Raw genomic sequence first — 20,366 nt, 5'->3', positions numbered from 1 at the left:
AATTTATGTAATAAATTAATTATTCATAACTTAAACTACATCGAAGAAACGCAATAAAGTATTGCATGATTTTAAAGTTACATGTACGTATTTTTAATTATGAATAAAGAAAGGATTTGATTATGAATAAAGAAAGGAAATATCTATGATTATAAAATCCTTGGAAGTGAAAGTCTTCATGAAAATGAAAGATTAATATTGAAATCATTAACGTTGCAATTTTATAAAATCAATGTCATAAAAAAACTTAACGCTGAAAAAGATTGCTTACCATTTTATTTTTATAGTTTTTGCGAGGACATAATTTTATTTTATTTCTTGATATAGCGGACGCCAATCACGGTTGTTCTTTTTTCTTTTTTTTTTTTGCAATCACGCGATTCACATTACTGCGTGTTTAGTTTGTATTCGATCGCGATATTGAAAAGTAATAGGCACGTTGCATCTCTGACAAGTTGCGCAATTCTACGTGTCTGATAAGCTGCGAATTATACCAGGAGAGCGCGAAACCGGCATCCTGTTTTTTACTCACGGTCATTAGAATTGCATTCCAGAAACTTTAAGACGTGTTTCGCTTTTCATTAATTATTCACTTGTTCATCTCTACGAAGTTAACAGCACATTAGTTAGCGAGTTTCACATAGGGATCTCTTGTTCGCTTTTATTGTTTGCCATTGGCTGAGAGTATTACACAGTGTGAACTCGATCGTTACATCAGCCAAAGTAAATTTGCACTGAAATTTAAATCTCGTAAATTAAGTTTCGAATCTATAAATAGAATTAAAATTGTAATTTTTATTTAATTTTTTATTTAATTTTAAGTAAATTTTATTTTAATGATATCTTAATTTATGAAAAGAAAATTCGGTAAATATATGAAACCAATGCATTATATATTGTATACATGTTAATATTTGTGAGGATAGAAATATTTGATCCTGAAAATCAATAGCAAGAATTTTAAAATTATGTATTTTACTACGAAAATAATTTAACTTTATAATTTCTTTATTATTATGTATATACATGTATTTGCACGTAAAAGGATATTTGGCACACCTTTCATATTGATCATATTTATCATGATTTAATAAATAAAATTGCAAATGCAAATATATAACTTATATTTTTTTATTATATGAATTTACATACTAATTTGATTTTTATATAAGATTTATACGAAATATATGAGACGCTGTATTTTTATATAACTGCAAAAATTATAGAATATTACTTCCTTCCATATATAGATAAGCTTTAGCTTATATAAAGAAAAATTATGTTCATAAATATAACACGTTGCAACATTTTCAATTTAAAATTATATCGTAGACAAGAAATTTTGTGAAAACCGCAAAAGTCAAGTGCTCGTAAAAACTTGCGATAAACGTCGGCGAAAAGAAAAACATCAATGAAAGGAAAATGTGGCGCGCAGTCACGCTAAAGTTGTAAAATTTAAAGTTTTACTCTGTGTGTGTGTGTGTGTGTATCGTTAAATTATTATATTTTTAAAACATCCTCCCGGACAAGCTTCTAGAGCGTTTCGTATTATGTAATTACGAGGAAAGAGAGACTCCGCTTGCATTTTAAATAGAGTGACACACACTAAATAATTCCAAAACTATTTTTCTATTATTGAATCGTAATAATTTTAATATATTCTTGCACGGTTTTATATCACGCATTACATAGAAATGATATACTTATTATAATGTTATATTATACATATAGTTATATTCTATTGAAAATATATTTCCTCTTGTTATTATAAAATTATTGATACGCGTTTTTTAAAAATGATATATTCGCACACGTATCGAATTTTGCCTATAATTATTTATCATTATTATTGGCCATTTTTATTGGCTATAGCAATCAGTCGATGCGGATAAGATTATATTTCTTTCTGTGATAAATATCTCCTTTTTTGCTTTTTTTCCAAATGAATAAAATATGAGTGAATAAAATATTTAAAATATAATATTAATTTTAGTAGACATTTGTAGTACTGACAATTTCCAAATTATAAATAGGAAATACTAAAATATTTATTTTTAAATCGGTATTTACAAACCAAAATTAAATGTATGGGAGAAATATGCGTAGTGCAAAAATATATAATTTATTGAGTAATGAAACGTAGAAGTGACGTATGAAAACTGTTTGTTGAAGAGTGTTAGAGTTTCTAAGGAATGATTTACTTCGTTTAAAGGGGAGCTCCGTTATTATTGCACCGTTTACCCTACATATATGTAACGTTATTCATCGTCTGACTGCACGCGACATTCGGTCTCGTCATGCGATGCCAATGTTGTTTTCTTCGTGGAAAGTTTCGTGGCGGTTCTGCAATGCGCGCATTTTCGCGAAATCCGGACGAAAATGAATGAGAGCCGATACGCATGGCAGCAGTTAACGGAGGAAAAATTAACGGTCGGTCGCAGCATTACCTTTAATATCGAGAATCTAACGTGTTAACGTTATAGTTTGGCGGTGACGATCTCCTGATACCCTCCTCGCCATCGCTTCCTGTTCCGCATCGTTCCAGACCGTCTGTTTTTCCGTTCGTATTATAATAATAATTCGATCGCAATATTCGCGCTCGACTTGTCATAGAATACGGATTTTTGTTAGTTTGTTTTAATAGATTTACAGGATATACTCTTTTATATTACAAGCGGGCAACTTATATGATCCTCTATTGCCAAAATTATTAGTTGGGATTTAAAAGACGTTCGTTAAATAAAAATATCACTTCTCAACAATGTGTGTTACAAGTTACTTTTGAAATAAAATCCACATGGAATTGAATAAAGAGATCGAAATTTTTTTCACGGATTTTCTTCTCTTCTCGTTTTGCTCCTTCATCCATGAAGTCTTTCATTTTTTCAAAACAATGTTGCAATCGAAAAGCACTTTGCGGCACGCCAATGAACGCTGGCGTGGCGTTTCACCTGCAGCGAGGGATCGCTTTTATCGGATCTCCCCGCGCGCGCACTTTCTCCGGACACGCTCGGAATAAAATGTTGTTCCACTGAGAATGTACGAGGCTTCCTATACGCAAATTAGCCAGGCATACACAGAACCATCATTGTTATCCGCGGTTCATTTGCATTCGGTTTCATGCCCCTTTTTTTCCGGGTAGTCGGTCACAGCTCGATTGCGGCGCGCAGATCTCGATTTGCGTAGACATGCATGCTTTCTCTCGACGTTTATTTGAAATGATAGATACGGACGGCTTATCTTTTTTTTTTTGTGATAGTCGATAAACGGAATCGCGTTACGATCATTTAGCACTAATAAACGCGAAAAAAGCATTAGGTTTATTTATCGTTCATGTCTTAATATTTATGTCCCGTGTAGGAAGAAGGAAACGAAAAAGAAACGCGGACAAATTCGCGCGGTTATCCTCTTCGATAAGTAGCGTGAATTCACTTGAAGATCCGTATAGGTATCACGGACGATTTATAAAATCGCATAACAGAGGCGAATCATATCTTTTTCAGAGTAATAATAATTCGTCGGGATTCAAAGAGATATCTCGTCTTTTCGATCAATGTCCAAGCTATCGCGTTGCTTCAAAGACGCAAACTCGCCGTTTAAATGTTGCTAAATATGCACGCCTTAGTCATCTGCTTCTGATCACAGTCTTTCCTGCACGAGCGAAATTCAATAAACACGCATGAGCTAAATTCCATGTCATTCCATTGGTCTCGTGCAAAGCGTTGGTATAATACACTCGTTTTTTTTTTATTCATTGACTAAATGTGTTTATTGCATTAATAGCAATCATTTATTATAATATATTTTACTGAATTAATAAATATACTATGATTATATAGAGATATTAGAAACTCATGTGAATAATATTTCTTAGTCAGTTTTATTTATATAAAAATACTTTATCTTATAATTAATATCCTTTATTATATAATTGTTTCATTTTTTGCGTGCACACATTTTATAATTGTTTAATCACGCATGCAAAAAATTTCAAAGATGTATTAGGTTTTTTCTAACTATTTAACAATCCTAAGTGACCGCAAAATAACATTATCTCATTATAGCATCAATGTTTTGACTTATGCGCAATTAACATATATCTAATAGATGATTAATGTAAAATTTACAGAATAAATCATTTTTGATAAAGATTATTTTCTTTAACCTTAAAAATAAAGCTTGATGAAAGTTATCTCTAAGGAATATTTATGAAACGATAGTAAGAATACATTTTTTATAGTTGTAATAATTTTTATAAATTTTTAATCAATTAATTAAAATTGGTTTATATTTCTTAATAAATTGCGTAAGTATTGCTTTTAATTACCTTACATGTCTTGTTTTCTATCCGTGTTTTTTCAAAGTCGTTATCAAGCCTATCGTTATCAAGTATTTTGTATATAAATTAAAAGCAGCCGGTGACGTTGAGAAATTATGCGCGTAGCACGCTATTTGCATAATGACTGTTCTAAGACGTCGCATAAAATGCCAAGGAATTTTTTGTTGCTCCAGAAAATCGCCGCTGCTTTGTCGTCAATCGTGTTACGATTATTGATCTTGACCGGCAGGGTAATTCGCTCGATACGACGTATATAATCAGAGATAGGATCCGTATAAGCGTTTGCAATTATTAACCGAATTAATTTACTCGTTGGCAATATAACTCACAGTTCAGCTCTTATATTTATGATTATAAAGAACTTTACGTTGTCGTATATGTTCCAGATAGTGTCCGAAAAGATTGGCGGGAATGAAAATTTTGCTGAATTCTTCCGTGAAAAAAAAAATCTTTTGAAATCACATTTATCCGCCTGGATTAGATTTTAATTTATCACTGCCGTGCTAATTAGAGTATAAATACTGGATCGTTTACATTTACATCGAAAAACCAGAACCGCTTTTAGATTTGCGCGAGAAATCTTTTTTTTGGCAAGAGACCAGCATTGCGTACCTATCTCACATCGCTGTCTCTCTTTTTTTTCTCTTGCCTGCACCTTTCTCCCTGCCTCTCTCTCTCCCTTTCTCTCTTTCTTTCTTTATCCCTCCCTTCCTATTTCGCCTGTCGGCTCGGCTCGCTTTCGAACTCTGCTAAGTAACTGTACTTGTGTTTCCTGTATCTCTAAATTGGTAACGCGATCCAAATCGGCGCATAGCGGCGAATCGAACTGTATCGAAAGTCAGAATACACTGCGGAGAACATGAAACGCGCAGCTCTATCTCATCCGTATACTCAATCGCGACAAAAATACATAGCTGTACATAAGCATGCGGATATATTGTACACACTTAGGTAATTTGGTCTTAAAACGATATACATATTCTTCTGGACAGTTTCGTACGTATTCTTTAAACTAGTAATAGGAAATTATTTATAAAAAAATTCTTGAGAGAAAACATCATAGTTTAACTTTTTCTGTACGAAATAACTCGAACGATCCTGCTTTAAAGTTTTTACAAAATATTGAAAAACTTCTAAACGACTCTTGCAATTAATATAAAACCCTAGCCATCATATAACAGAAATTTAAGAATCTTAATGCTCCTGCAGGTGAAGGCTGCGTCGAGAAGCCTGTATCTACCTTGTGGCGGAACTATATGACCAGCAGCAGACCCGACGTCTGCATGAGACTGACGATAACCAACGGCGGTTTGACCGCGACCACGAAGGACCATGGTCTCACCGAGTATTGGGCCCACCGTGTGACTTATTGCACGGCCCCAGTTTCGCATCCGCGACTCTTTGTCTGGATATACAGGCACGAGGGTCGCAGATTGAGGCCCGAATTGAGGTGCCATGCAGCTCTGTGCAACAAGGAATCCACCGCGAGGAGACTTGCCTCTATTCTGAATACCAGGCTACAACAGGCACTCTTGGAATTTCGTCGGGATAAAGTTTCCAGGCAAAATGCCAGGTAAGAACAACAGTATGACAGTATCAATATGCTGTTAACAACAAATTACATCAGCTAAGAGGAAATTCTTCAATATTTTAATATTAAATTATTGACAGTTAATTATTCAAAAAGATTTAGCGAATCAAATGTCAAAATATCAAGGTTGTATTTCTTTCTCGGAAATGATAGAGATAAGTAGAAGATATTACAGTAAAATTTACAAAATTGTGGTATTAGCGAAAATTAATGGGTACTATCTTTAGATAGCTTTAGCTTACAAACAGTGAGTAAGAATTAGCAAACGCTACAGCAATATTGTTCAATATTTACTGGGAATTAAAACTAGAGTATTGCAGAAGGATTTATAAGATATACATTACAAAAGGAATTAAAACTAGAGTATTAGAGAGGCATTAATAAAACATATTACGAAGTATATTTGCGCGTCTATTCTCAATATGCTAAAAAAAAAATACAAAATTTTCTTTAAAATTTTTATTTTTTAATCGAGTCTAAGAACCGATTATATGTGCGACGTATAATTTTTTACTCAATTTTTTTAGCTGATTAATTATTTTAGAACTATTCCAAAATGTATGTCTTAATATTAAATTAATAATAATATGAAATATAATTAATAATATTTAATGTTAATAGAAAATTAAGTGTTTATAATTCATGTATCTCTTTTGCTTCTAATTAAAACAAATCAATCGCGCGACATAATTTTCCAAACATAGAACAATTCTTTGAGTTTCCGTTAGGCTCATTTCAATATGGAATGGCGCGCATTCTTCGCATTTTTATCGTGCCGCATTCGTTATATCGTCGACCATACAAATTAAGTTCCACTACTTAATTGAAGAGAGAAGAGAAATTTCTTTACTCTCTTTTCTTTCTCTCTTTCGCGCTCTTGAGAAATACGTACTGTTACACGCGTTTATGCATCTACCGTACAATCACGATTCCAATCATTGTAGATCGATTGTAAATCGTTATGTGTGATTGAGTCACGATCCAGGACAAGAAGTGATCACCGATCGGTGTACATTCGGGTCAGTGTTTCCAAGTCATAAGTCAAACATTAATACTTTTGCGGGAATTGCATTAATACGATTGGCTCGCTACTTTCTGCCCTACGTCATTCAAAAATCTTTTTTTTTTTTTTATTGAAGAAAATATAAAGAACAAATAAAGCACATCTTGATAAGTTGATGGACTATATATAAGAATTTTAATAAATTAAATTTTATGATCTTAATTGATTAATAGCTTTTATAAGAATTGAAAATATATATATGAATCAGCAGAAAATAACATATTGCTAACAAAATTATGAGAAAAAAACGTATAGAATAAAATCTATTTCTATTAAATAAAAAAAAATTTGCTAAAGGGATTAATTATGTATTTATTACGAAATTCATAGTTTGAAAAAATATGATATTACGGCAATATCTTATATTGACGAGATCGATTATCATGATAACAAATTGTTACAGGCTGTCTCTGGCGAGCGCGTTGTACGACAACCCGTCTTTGCCACGTAGGAAGCTTCTTCTGAGCACTGGTGGCCAGAACTATCGGCCGCCTTTGGAAAGATCGAAGAGCGCGCCAAAACTATCAGCGATCGAAGAGGATGCGGTAGCCGAAGAGATAGAACAGCAGAGACTGCTGGAGGAATTGCGCTCCTTGGAGACCGTGACACGTAGTTGGGAAGATCAGGATAGTTGGAGGATAGCCAGGTTATTAGACGCTCTCAATCGCGAGTCCTCTGATGAGAACGGTAGCATCTCCAGTGGATGCGAAACCGCTAGTACGGCAACAAGCGAGGAGAGAGCCATCGGTGCAGAGGAACACCTCGCAGGAAGTTAGTATTGTTCGCAGAATTTATTATTGTTGAATATATCAGACTTATGCAAAGCAAGTGATAATTTCTTTTTTATGCGCTTCTTTTTTTAAATTCTATATTATAAAAGCAGTTACATAAATGTAATGGACTTGAAATTATTTGCGTATTTATATCGGGTATATAATTATCGGGTATGTAATTAAAATAAACGAAAAATTGTAATTTATCGTGACTTTGCATATTAAATTTTAATATTTATCTTTTACTTAACGTCGATAAACTAAAAATATATGGCTAATACTGTATTTATTTTGGAGCACTATGTTTATATAATATTATTTTACGGAACATTAAATTTTTTTCTGCTCATTATCAGTATATATATTTTTATTTTTAAAAGTTTAAAGTTTTTTAGAATGGGCATATGATAGTAGAGATTTTGATATTTGATTATATGTTTGAAAAGGGCAGTTGCTTGACAAGTTATACTGTTGATGCGCGACATATGAAGTCATAATGTCATTTCTCTCTATGAACTTGCTTACCTTTAAAACTTTTTCAGTTCAAAACGATCAGCGAGGATCAATCAAGAGGGCTGTTTTCTCGGAGAATCGAGGTATTAAAGAACTAGGACCACGAAGGAATTCGGAAGGCTCACCTCATTTCATGACATGCGCAGGTAGTCCTCGTTTTAATCCTGTAGATCCTATGAAGAGGTTTCCCCTAAGAAGCGAGGAAGAAGAATCAATGGAAGAAGAGGAAGAGGAGGACACTGCTTCGAATATGTTCGATTTTGAAGATATTGAGGATCTTGACGACGTAGTGGATTATCGGCCGAGGGGCGAGATATTGAACAGGATCGAAGAACAACAAAATAGAGAGAGGCGAGCAAAGGAGATATATCCTAAAATATATCCTAGGACAGGCCGTGAATTTCTACAAAATGAGGAGACTTCATTTTTAACTCTGGATTCTCTCGATGAGGAAGCCGATAGCGATGAAAGCGGTTACGTGGAGGCTCCACCAAAGTCTTTATTAGGTCACGACGATAAAAAGGAAGAGGAAGAGAGCGAGCATTCGCGATTGGACTCGTTCAAGAATCAATCAGAAACTATGACTGCACATAGAAACATAAAAACCGACGAAAACGAAAATCAAAGGATGAAACATGAAGATCCCAAAATAGACAAACAAAAGGAAATAGAATCTAATAAAGTAGAGAAGAAAGATTCCTTATTAGCGGTCGATGAAAATCAAAGAATCAAGGAAAGAGAAAGAGAGAGAACGGATTTCAAATATCCTATTTCAGAAACTATAAAAAAGTTAGCTAGCGCGTCACTGAGATCCAAATCCCTCGAAATGACGAGCAACAATTGCTTGAATGTCCTACATAATTTTAAAACCTCCAAGTCATTTGATAGTGTGAGAAATGATGAAATTACCATGGAATCTCCAAGTCTCCACCAAAGGAAGCAATTGTTGGCACAACATGGTGTTATGGTTTGAAAATTTTTTTTATTTTATATATAAAATATTGAATGGAAATTGATGAATGGACATTTATTCAGTATCGAGTCTTTATGAACAATCAAAGATACTTATAATTATGTTTCACAAAAATATCAACAATTTACAGAAGGGTATTAATTAATTTTTGATTCAAAAAGTGCCTGATTAATATTCTTGACAGATTTATCAAATTTTGATATTTAGTTTATTGGATCAAAATGGGTTTAATTATAAATATTCATCCTGGAATCATTTTCCTTACTACTCGTAGTACTTATAGTACGTAAATATAGATATTAATTCGGTGATGGATATACAAACCCTGTTGTTAAGAAATTTTACTTGAATAATGTCAAAGCAAATGATCAAAATATATTTTAAATGTGCTTTTACATAGCTTCTGAAGAGCTAGTTTAAATGCTTGATTGTGAGTTAAAAAAAACCATCATCGAGTTAAAAAAACCTTCAGTACCGGAATGTAGATCCTAAACCCAGTATTTTAAGGTGTATGATTTTTCTACTTAATTGTCTAAGTCTGAGAATTGTGACTTTACAGAAAAATATAAGTCAAAGTCAAAATTAATAGGCCAATTAGTAAGCTAATCAAATTCGGTTAATTATATTTAAAAGATAGAACGAGCCAAATTGGTAGTTGAGAAATCTTTAAAAATATTATTGAGCTTTTATAAATTACTTATAATAATATTATTGTTTTATTATTTAATAACAAAATAGTGATTAAGTTTTATTTTATTCTTTTTTATCATTATATGGCGTAGAAGGAATTATCTACTTCCGGTTCTGACATTACTATACAGGTTGACAAGGAAAATATACCGATACTATATACGAGATGGATATGAAAAATGAGACTATTGAATCTTTAATAATCATGCCTGTTGCATGTAATTGTGGTTTCGTGGTTAAAAAATAAATTATTCTGTTTGAGAGAACAGATTGCAATGCAAACAATTGATAATATTAGAATGAAAAGTTCGTGTATAAAATTGCAAGAGTAGTTACTTTCTTCAAGTATAATCAGATCGATCTAATTTAATAATATGAGTTTTTGTGTTGCTATATTATATTTCCACGAATAAGATTTGCGATTAGAAAGCCTATATTAGAAGATAAATTACAAAGGTGCCCATTAGATCGTTCGATTCGTTACCGATAACGCATCGCATCCGATTGATTATATAATCATTTATTGGTTGATTGTTGCATGTAGAATGTTTCTTATAAATGAATGATCAACACTAAATCGGCTAAGCCTTGATTTTGTCGACTATAATATCGTAATTGATGAAAACAATTAATGGAGAATAATTGACTGTGCTTGTACCTATAATTTTTTACAAAGTGGAGAGAAATCGGTTCTTTGCTCGTAATAGCAAGAGTGAAAATGATAGTTGTTTTAATGTACTGTTATTTCATCCTTATTGCGCTCGCAAATTCGTTTCGATGCAGTATTTTTTAAAAGTAATCGAATGATCTTCTCGATTTTTTAATATATCGGTCCCTTAAAAAATGCAATATTAAATTTATTTTAACAACGCATTGGACGTACCCACTATTTATACAAGTTCTGATAAGAACTCGCAGTGATTTGTTAGATCGTAGAGATAAATATGCTTTTTTTTATGGATTGTTACATATATATTATGGTAGAAATTAAACAGTTACAAATTGATTTTTGATAATATCAAGTATTATATTAGTGATCTTTATTCACATATAATATAGCGTGTGTTATCGGTAAGTACTAAAATAAATATTTTGAATCGATCATGCCCGGAGGATTTTGCGAAATCCGAGATTGTGCCAGATACGGCCAAAGTCTTTATTATGACAACAATCCTTGTAAAGGGAAAGAGAGAGAGAGAGAGAGAGAGAGAAATAATACCAATAAAATAAAGGAAACTCGAAGAATCAAACCTACTGGTTTTCAAATCCTTTTGCTCCTGATCTTTAAAGTCATCTTTCGCACTGGTATACAAAATCGCATCTAAAGTTCAACGTCACAGATCAGTTGATAATTACAGATAGCGTGCCAGAAAACATAAATGTTTTTAAAGTCTCTTGAGAGCTTTTTTGCGAAAAGATTGAAACGATCGCATACGAGCATATGATCGATATTGATAAATTTTTCCTAGCATGTATCATAGATATAATTTATGCCGTAAATGAAAAAAATTTGTGCATGATACATTAATATTATATATCAATTATTTTTTGTGTTTGAAGAGACTCTCTGATATCTCAAGAAAAATTTTTATATACTCTTGTGACTCGCAAGCGATTACAGAAATAGTATAATATTTACTATAAGAAAGATAAAAAGTAGTAAATGATTTATTCATTTAAATAAGTTTTTCTTCCTTAAAGAATATGCAACTAAATAAATAATATGATTGATATGGATGTATGAAATATGAAAATTAATAAGATATTATTTAGTTTATTAATTCTTTGCTAAAAAAGAAATAGATTTAAATCCGCCAAAGATTTCGTATCGATTGAGAGGAAATGAACAATGTTTAACACAGGAATAAAATGAAATTTTCTTTTGCAATATAACTTGTATATATTTATTTTGATGTGGATCAATCGCAAAAGATGGCGAAATTTATGTTTACAATATACACACAAAAAAGGATTATTAAAAAACAATCAGGAAGAATCAAATTAGAATAATGAGAAGTGAAGAGGAGTTTGTAGATTGCACGAACTAACTTATGTCTATGAAGATAAGATATATTATTTTTAAAGATTTATCGATGATTACTTGTATATAATTGTATACATTATATTTATATTTCTTTTATAACAAATAAATTAATAATTTGCATACATAATAAATATCACTCTAGAATATTAAAATTTAATTTATGAAATAATAAAATTGAAGAACATATGCATAATGTGAGTTGTTAAAGTAACAAAGAGAAATCTACATTGTGTTATTGAAATAATTTTAATTCGATTATATAAACATTCTATTATATATATTGCTATATACTTTTATAGATAATATTAATTATTATATAATATTAAATTTGATTGAAGAAACAAAAAAATATATTGCTAAAAAAATACGAGTGATATTATTTAAAGATAAGCTTTTCAAAATTAATGGCAACTACATAAAAAAAAAAAGAGAAAAGAAATTTTGATGCAACCGTGTATATTATATTTATCTGCGCTCATAAAAAATTGCGCCATTATTTACATGAAATACGAAAACGTGGAATGCAATCATCCGCGTTCTTAGCAGCGTATACCAGGCCTTGCACGGAGTCAAGATCAAGATCAAGGTGCCGTGCCACTGTATGGGCTTGTTCATCGGACCCGCAACGAGACTCCAGCATGAACACGATAATGCCATGCGCGCGTTGGTACGCGCTACCACTATTCTTGCTCGCACCATCACACGCATTATGTCGGTGTGACCTACTGAATGAGCGTCGAGATACATGACACACACACACACGTACAATACACATACCATGCGCTAAGAGGCGAGTAGGGACCGCGGCTTCTTCATCTCGCCCGTTGGGTTTCTTGCGTCCGGCCGGACCACTTCATCAAGATGAACCATATAAAAACATACCTTCGTTCATACCTAAAGATTGCTCGCGCACTTAATAAAGTTACACAAGGACGGTATGCGTGAACCTGAATTATAAAAAATATATATCTTGGAGAAGAGTAAAGAGAAATTTTTGGAAAAATTCTTTAAATTTTAAGTACGACTTATACAGTTTGATAATGACATATGTTGAACACACTCATGCTACAGTAACTACAAAGATAGCTAAAAAGTATTTCAAAAGATTTAGATAAATATAAAAGCAAAAAATTTATATTTTTTAATATTTTTACTCGTTATACTATATATACACATATTAAGTTAAAAGCAATCTTATTGTATAGTCAGAAAATAAAAAAACAGCAAAACTAATTAATATATTCCGGATTCAATGCTTTCATAGAAAAAAGTTCGAGTGTTTTATTCAAATGTGCATACATGAAGTAACAATAATAATGAATAATGGATAATAATGATAATAATGAACAACTTTATATAAACTATATATACTATATATAAACATAAAATAGCCAAATATATATCCAATGTGATTTTTCAGATATAAGAGAATATAGCAATATTTATTATATTTATCTGAGAAAATAAAAACAATTGTGATTTAAACACACAAATTTATATATATTTTAATTAAGATCTTAATGAGTTAATAAAAAGACGTCTGTCAACTCTCGATTCAACCACGTGACATTTAAAAGTGACACACTAGCTAAACGAGGTACATATATCTCGAATCTCTTATCTTTTTCGAGTACACCAGGTGGTATGAATTTGGGGCCATCCCGCACGGGAGCCCGGCGCGCTGCCTGTGGTAGGAGATGCACGTGGACCTCCATAGAGCGCGAAGCGCACCTCACAAGGACCCCGCCGTCCATACATGTGCGCGAGTCGTGAGTAGTGTTAACGGCCTTGCTTTATGTGGGTCATGAAACAAGGTCCCAACAGTACGGGGGAACCCGAGAGAACACAGACGCGTTTAACTTATACCGGTAAAGACGTTCCGATGCATAAACACACAACATACACATACATACATACATACATGCTTACATAGAGCAACGAATCTTCGACAACAACTTACGCTGACATCGAACAAAGCTTTCTATCGAATCGATGATATGATGCATCTTTCTTGCGGAGCATCGAATACGGTGATCAATCGTATCTGCGTAGATTATAGAGAGAGAAAGAAAGAGAAAGATTTACAGGTGACTCTCGATATATGCGGAAATTCTCTCTGCGGAATTCTGTCGTAACGTAACACATCGGTCGCGAACAATGTTCGACAAACAGAATCTTAGAAGTTATATAATACGATTTTACATTTCACTTATTTTTATTTCAATACACTAATATTGTATATTAATAGTCGCATCGATCTTCTTTAGAGAATTATACTTGGATAAGATAAAGAGAAGGAGAAAGGAATTTGCTATATTTTGTATCAAAAAATATTTGAAAAGTTGATTTTAAATTGAATTTATTTCGTTTTTAGTATTCTTACATTTTTATACAATTTTCATATGTTTCACACGTATGGAAATCAATGTTGATCTGATAAAAAGAGTTTGAAAAAAAGTTTTTACATCTTGTTTAGTTTATCGTAGGGGACACAATCTTAAAATAAATGGAAATTAATATGATGTTTTAATCTATTCAAGCAATCTTGTTCGTACTTTATATATATTCATCACCATCTTTAAAAGCCAGCATCACCTCTTTTTGTAAAAACAATGCACTTTGTATGCACGCAACGTCAAAGAATGCTTAATCCTCGGAACGATGAGCGATTTATTGCAACGAAAACATTATTAATGATGAATTTCATCGTGTTTGGGGCCTCGACTCGAGAAGGGGACTCGAACGCGGCTAATGGGCCGAGCTCGCGATTCGCGACTCGCTTAACGATCAAGTTCGATTTCTCTTGGCATCACGACGACCGCGGCCATGTGCACGAGTGAAATCTTATGGGATTCTGTCAAAAATTATTTTTATCTAGAAACGAAAATCACATTCTGTGCGTGGATACCTCGAATTAATTACCATAGCTAAGCAGAAATAAAAGACGAAAATGTCGCTGGACAGCTTTCTACTAATTACTTAACGACACAAAATTCATTTTCCAACATCTAACATACATATTTGTTTATTTCAATATTTGAAAGATATATATACGCAAAGAATAAATTTTGTCGAGCGAAAAGAGAAAAGGGACACGTTGACAATAAATAACTTGCATTTCACGGACGGCGTAATCTTTTAAATCGCATTTCCTACATGGATAATGATGAATTGGATTTTTTTAGTCTTGTGCAAGGAATCGCGCGCTATCATGAAACTCGTTATAAATCATTTCGATTTGTAATAACTTTCATAAATCATCTAATCGTCATATCGTACGCAAGCAATCGTGAGCGCAATGGCATCGTTACACGAAGGCATGCTAATCATTTATTTTACATGCGCTTCTACTACGTTAAAAAGATAAACAAATCAACACACGAATCATTAGTCCTTGATCGACATTTTTAGAAATTCATAAAACGTCTTCGTGACATAGCAAAAAATTAACGTCGTCAAAATTCTTTTCTTATTAATACTTAATTTACCTTATTCAAAATTGTTGGAACAAACAAGGAATTAAGATCGTTAAGATAGTTAAAATTCGTTCTTTTTATATGCTTACAAAATACAAACACATATGGAAATTTGCATAAATGTTATAATTTGTTACATTTGTCGACATCAATTTTTGAATTACAAATTTTGTGTTTAATAATGGCAGACTTCTTAAAAAGCGGCATGCTTTCGTGTAGCAATGCATATATCTTATAAAAATCGCGATGAGAAGGGAGCGTACAATGGTAATTAGGAATTCCTATTTAAATGGAGCATCAGATAAAAGCAAGAACAGCTAGATATAGCAGTTACGCGTGCGACGAATTCTTAACTGTGTTTCTCTCTTATCTACATAGTTTTTCTCTATTTTTCATCTTTCTTTTGCTATTATCAAGACTATTTACGAAATATATTTGCAGAAAAAAATCTCAACATCTTCAATCACCAATTGAGCATTTATTTCGGGATAATTTAGTGTGCGATTTGCCGTGATCAACAATAAACTGATGCATGCAATATTTTTGTATGACTATTTTAATAAATAATAAAATATGTCATATAGTCGTAAATTATTTTAGTAGAATAAACGTGATTCTTTTCAAGAATACTTTAATAATGAAATATTATAATTTGTATCATAATTGTGTTACTAACAGTAAAGAATAGATAAGAATATTTTCAAAAATTTTCTATTTTCTTGCTAATTAATAAATATACTTATATTTAATATATATACTTAAATTATTTAATAATTGACAGTATTAAACACATCTTTTTTTTAAGGTTGTTTACATTTTCTTATACGTATTTGCTCAGCTTGCGAAATTATTCTGTAACTTGTAACAAATTAACATCAAAATCAGCCTATTGTTGATTGTGGCTTAATGCACATTAAAGGAAAACATATCGAAGTCTATTTGTTCCTGGATGACGAGTGTTGCGTCGGTGAAGCGTCGCGTATCTTTTGACACAATCTCGCAACGAAGTTGCATCGTGTGAGGACCGATATGCCAAGACGACGATGGGAACTTTACCACGGGGAAGAGAATCTCATTACTCGGCCGGATGTGTATGTGCGAATATCGTATATATATATATATATATATATACGTGCGCGACATATGTATATGAATGTATACAACACATGGCTGCTCACCTGCCAACCATACTAACCGGGCATTCATTGAGAAGGAGTTCGAGATGTAACTGTGTGAACTATACCACTCACATGATCCGAATCGCCTTTAATTATTCGTCCATTTGCGAAATTCTCTCTTCTTCCCCGTTACACTCCACCTTGTCTTATTCCCGTGTACGTAATTCGATGGTAATGAGAGATGAGCGAAAGGGGAAGAGACACTTCACAGACTCCCAAATTGAAAACATGTTCTTAACGAGACATAATTTGCCTTATACGACATTTTTACACGCATAATTTTGCATTTATCGTCTATGTTATTTTCTTATATCTTAAAATTATTTTCTATACATCTTGTATTTTTATTACTAAACTTTTTGAGTGCCATCGAAAGAGAAATACTTATTAATCATACATCGAAAACTGGGTCATTTGTGATGTATAATTTTTTTTAAAGAGAAATATATATATATGTGCGTGTGTAGAGACGTATGTATTTATTGTTCGTATCGTATTTATAGTACAGTGATTTATATATATGTGGCATAAAAATTACAAATATATATTTGTCACTAAAAGTTTATCATATAAAGACAGAAAATTGACAAGAACATTACAAGAATCAAAAATGTTTCGGTTTTCCTCCAGTTAAGCGAAAATTAAGCATTTAAATTATGCATTTTCTTACATTTAAGATCAAATAATGACAGAGAAGCGCAGAGATAGGATGCTAATATAACTTATAATATAACATCTGAATAAATTAATCTCATATAAGTTATTACAATACAACTTGTTAAAAATTAATTAATACTGTGCAGATGTATCTACATAAACTATAAAATATATAACTATCTATACAAACAAATTATACGAAATCAAAATCAATGCAATATTATAATATTTTTTTTGTATGCATTAAGGTACTAACATTTAATTAAATTAATACATGTTGATATTATTTTACACGTACATACATGTTGATATTATCTTTCACGGTAGCCTTTTTTAATTTTTACGTTTATATGGATTTTATATTGCAAGACTTTCCTTAGATTCTCGAAAGCGTGTCGAACTTGAAATGAGCGATTTGACGTCATTTCGATTTCTCAACAGAAATCCGAAAATTTCTGTCGTTTCATCACGACATGACACAGTACATTGTCAAATTATTGCTTTGAAAGATTGCCCATTTTATTTATGCATGGATAGATGATTCCTCGATCGTAATCTTTCCGCAGGAAATCTGGCGTATGCATCCAAATTTACACACATAATCGCAAGTATGTCGATTTTCATCTTGTCCTAGTTTGAGCGTAATCGCCAAGATGCGCACGTGTAACACATAAAGCAACGGCGTGGGATTAGTAGAATTGCACGGTTCTTAACAATATGTCGAAAAAGGATATTTTTTGTTGTACACTTTAAAATATATTTATTTATTAACTAAAATTTTTAATTTAACTAAAATGTAAATTATATTTATTTAGAATGATATATATATATATATATATATATATATATATATATATATAAATCTAAACAGATTAAAATAGTAATAAAAATTAATTACATATGTTTCAAAAACTTATGAACAATATTTATTAAAATAGAAAGAATTACGTATATATAGAAAATTTAAATTGACGTGACTTTTGATAATATTTATAAGAAATTTTAATATATAACATACAAATAATTTTTGTTATAATTTTTATCTCTGTATCAAAAACTTATTTACTTGCACGTCTACTCGTTGCTTTATCGTGTGTCCTACAAATGGTAACATCTATTTATTTATTTAAACTAGTAACCGTAATAAGATGCAAAGTAAAAAAGATGCATTTTATATCGCTTTCCACTTTAGTTAGAGAAAAATTACATCATAAATTGTTCTGCCATATATTGGAATATATATACTGCAAATTTTTAAAATTTCGAAAAAGCGTCTATTTATCTATATTTCTGTATATTTCTATATCGTACAAAAATTTTAATAAAAATAGAAACTTTCTAATTGTATAGTTGTATAGTTCTACAGTGTCTTCCGCCGGTCTTGCAGCACATTTCTATCATAAAGATAAAAATAAAAATTGCAAACAAAAATATATGGCATTCGGAATCTTTTTGTTGTCCACCTTGCTGGTATTTCAGCAATTTTGATTAGAATATTCTAAATAATTCGGACAGGATTAAAATTTTAAGATTAAAATTTATTGTGACATAAATCGCAAGAAACATGTCCGCGGCAGAGTCGCCAGATCTATCGCACGAATTTCGTGCCGAGATAGGTACACGCGGGTAATAAACAGCTAACGATGCGCGATCGGAACCGTAGGATAGACAGACCCACTCTTCAGGATCCTGAAGCGAAGCGAGTTGCAAAGTGTGCCATGTAAGTGGAACATCGCTGCCTGGTACCGACGAAGTATACCAAAGTAGTATAACGTGGTCCTCCTCCTCCTCCTTCGTTCTTCTTTGCCCTTCTACCTCCTCGTCATTCTCTACCACTACCACCATCTCTTTCCTCTTCCTCAGCCGGCAACGAGTCTGGCACTCCTCCTTCGTATATACGGTGAAAGACTTTCTTTAAGGAGGTTCCACACAGTGGAAGAGCTGCACACATCTATTGCCTACCACACTATATACACTTACCGCGGAGAAAGAAAGAGAGAGAGAGAGAGAGAGAGAGAGAGAGAGAATTGTCCATTGTCTCCTTTGACGGCCCTAATTGATACTGATCCTCCAGGTTGTATCCGGTTTCGTCTTCTCGATATGCTTGACGATATAAAACGCTCTCATTGTATGTGATAGACGCATACGGTGTCACGCATTGATTCGGCCACCATATGCATCCTCTTCATCCGAAAAGTCGCGTGTGCCTTGTATCGTGGATGCATCGATCATTTTCTGAGAATCCGAAAAAATTTTACGAATATAGTACTGTCTCTCTTTCTCTCTTTCTCTCTCTCTTCTCTTTTTCGGAGAAGTTTTGGATATTGAAAAAAAAATGCAACAGAGATGTTTTATGTTTTATGCCTGTCATGCGGGGATCTCTTCGTAATATTAGGAAAAAGAAAAGAAGCAGGAACATATTATGCAATATTAATTATTTGATTATCTTATATAATCCTCCTTTTCTTCTCCCTAATGACACCATAACTGTCATAAAATATTTTGTTGCATAGTTTTTTCGATATACAAATACACACATATACATATATACATAAATCAATAATATTATATTAAAAAGAAATTATTGTTGGAATGAATAATTTTATATTTTATCTAAATAATTTGTTACTATGAGTACTTCTCTCTTTTTGGTACTTTTAATTATAAAAAAATTTAGTACTGTTTTATTATATGATTTATTATTATAAAGATTCTGTTAGGAAAAAGGGGGAGAGGGAAACGGAGCAAACAATACTATCTCATTTAAATTTCACGATTAATACAATTGCTCAAATAGCTCAAAACAATTAAGAGATTATTTTTTTAAAGAACTTTAAAGAATAACTTTTTGAAGATAAACTTGTCTGTTTACTAAACTTGTTGTTTAGTAAAAAAAAAACCTAAAATAGTGTTTATATTATAATGGCGTTTAAATTATAATATATTATATATAAAAATTCGAAGATTAGAATATATGCACATCCAAAGAAATATTAAAGCTCTTTTACTATGTTACATATACGTACGCTTTTTAAAATGCTTTCACCAATTGTTTTTAACAATGTATTA

General features: G+C 32.0%; 1 protein-coding gene across 4 annotated transcripts in view; it reads left to right on the top strand.

The window, feature by feature from the left end:
* LOC126853656 (uncharacterized) overlaps positions 1 to 20,366 on the top strand; it is a 54,980-nt gene that overhangs the window by 33,068 nt on the left and 1,546 nt on the right. For 2 of the 4 annotated variants that reach the window (XM_050599564.1, XM_050599563.1), the window contains exons 3-5: positions 5,549 to 5,912; positions 7,397 to 7,764; positions 8,309 to 9,246. In XM_050599564.1, the coding sequence (XP_050455521.1) occupies positions 5,549 to 5,912; positions 7,397 to 7,764; positions 8,309 to 9,246 (1,670 nt within the window). Of the gene's footprint in view, positions 1 to 5,548; positions 5,913 to 7,396; positions 7,765 to 8,308; positions 11,193 to 20,366 lie in introns of those variants that run through there. The other 2 variants (XM_050599566.1, XM_050599565.1) reach the window with 2 other exon arrangements.

This window comes from Cataglyphis hispanica, chromosome 12 (genome assembly GCF_021464435.1).
Source record: "Cataglyphis hispanica isolate Lineage 1 chromosome 12, ULB_Chis1_1.0, whole genome shotgun sequence".
Classification (NCBI taxonomy): domain Eukaryota; kingdom Metazoa; phylum Arthropoda; class Insecta; order Hymenoptera; family Formicidae; genus Cataglyphis; species Cataglyphis hispanica.
Note: the sequence above shows the minus strand (reverse complement) of the source record. Positions and strands in the feature narration are given on the sequence as shown.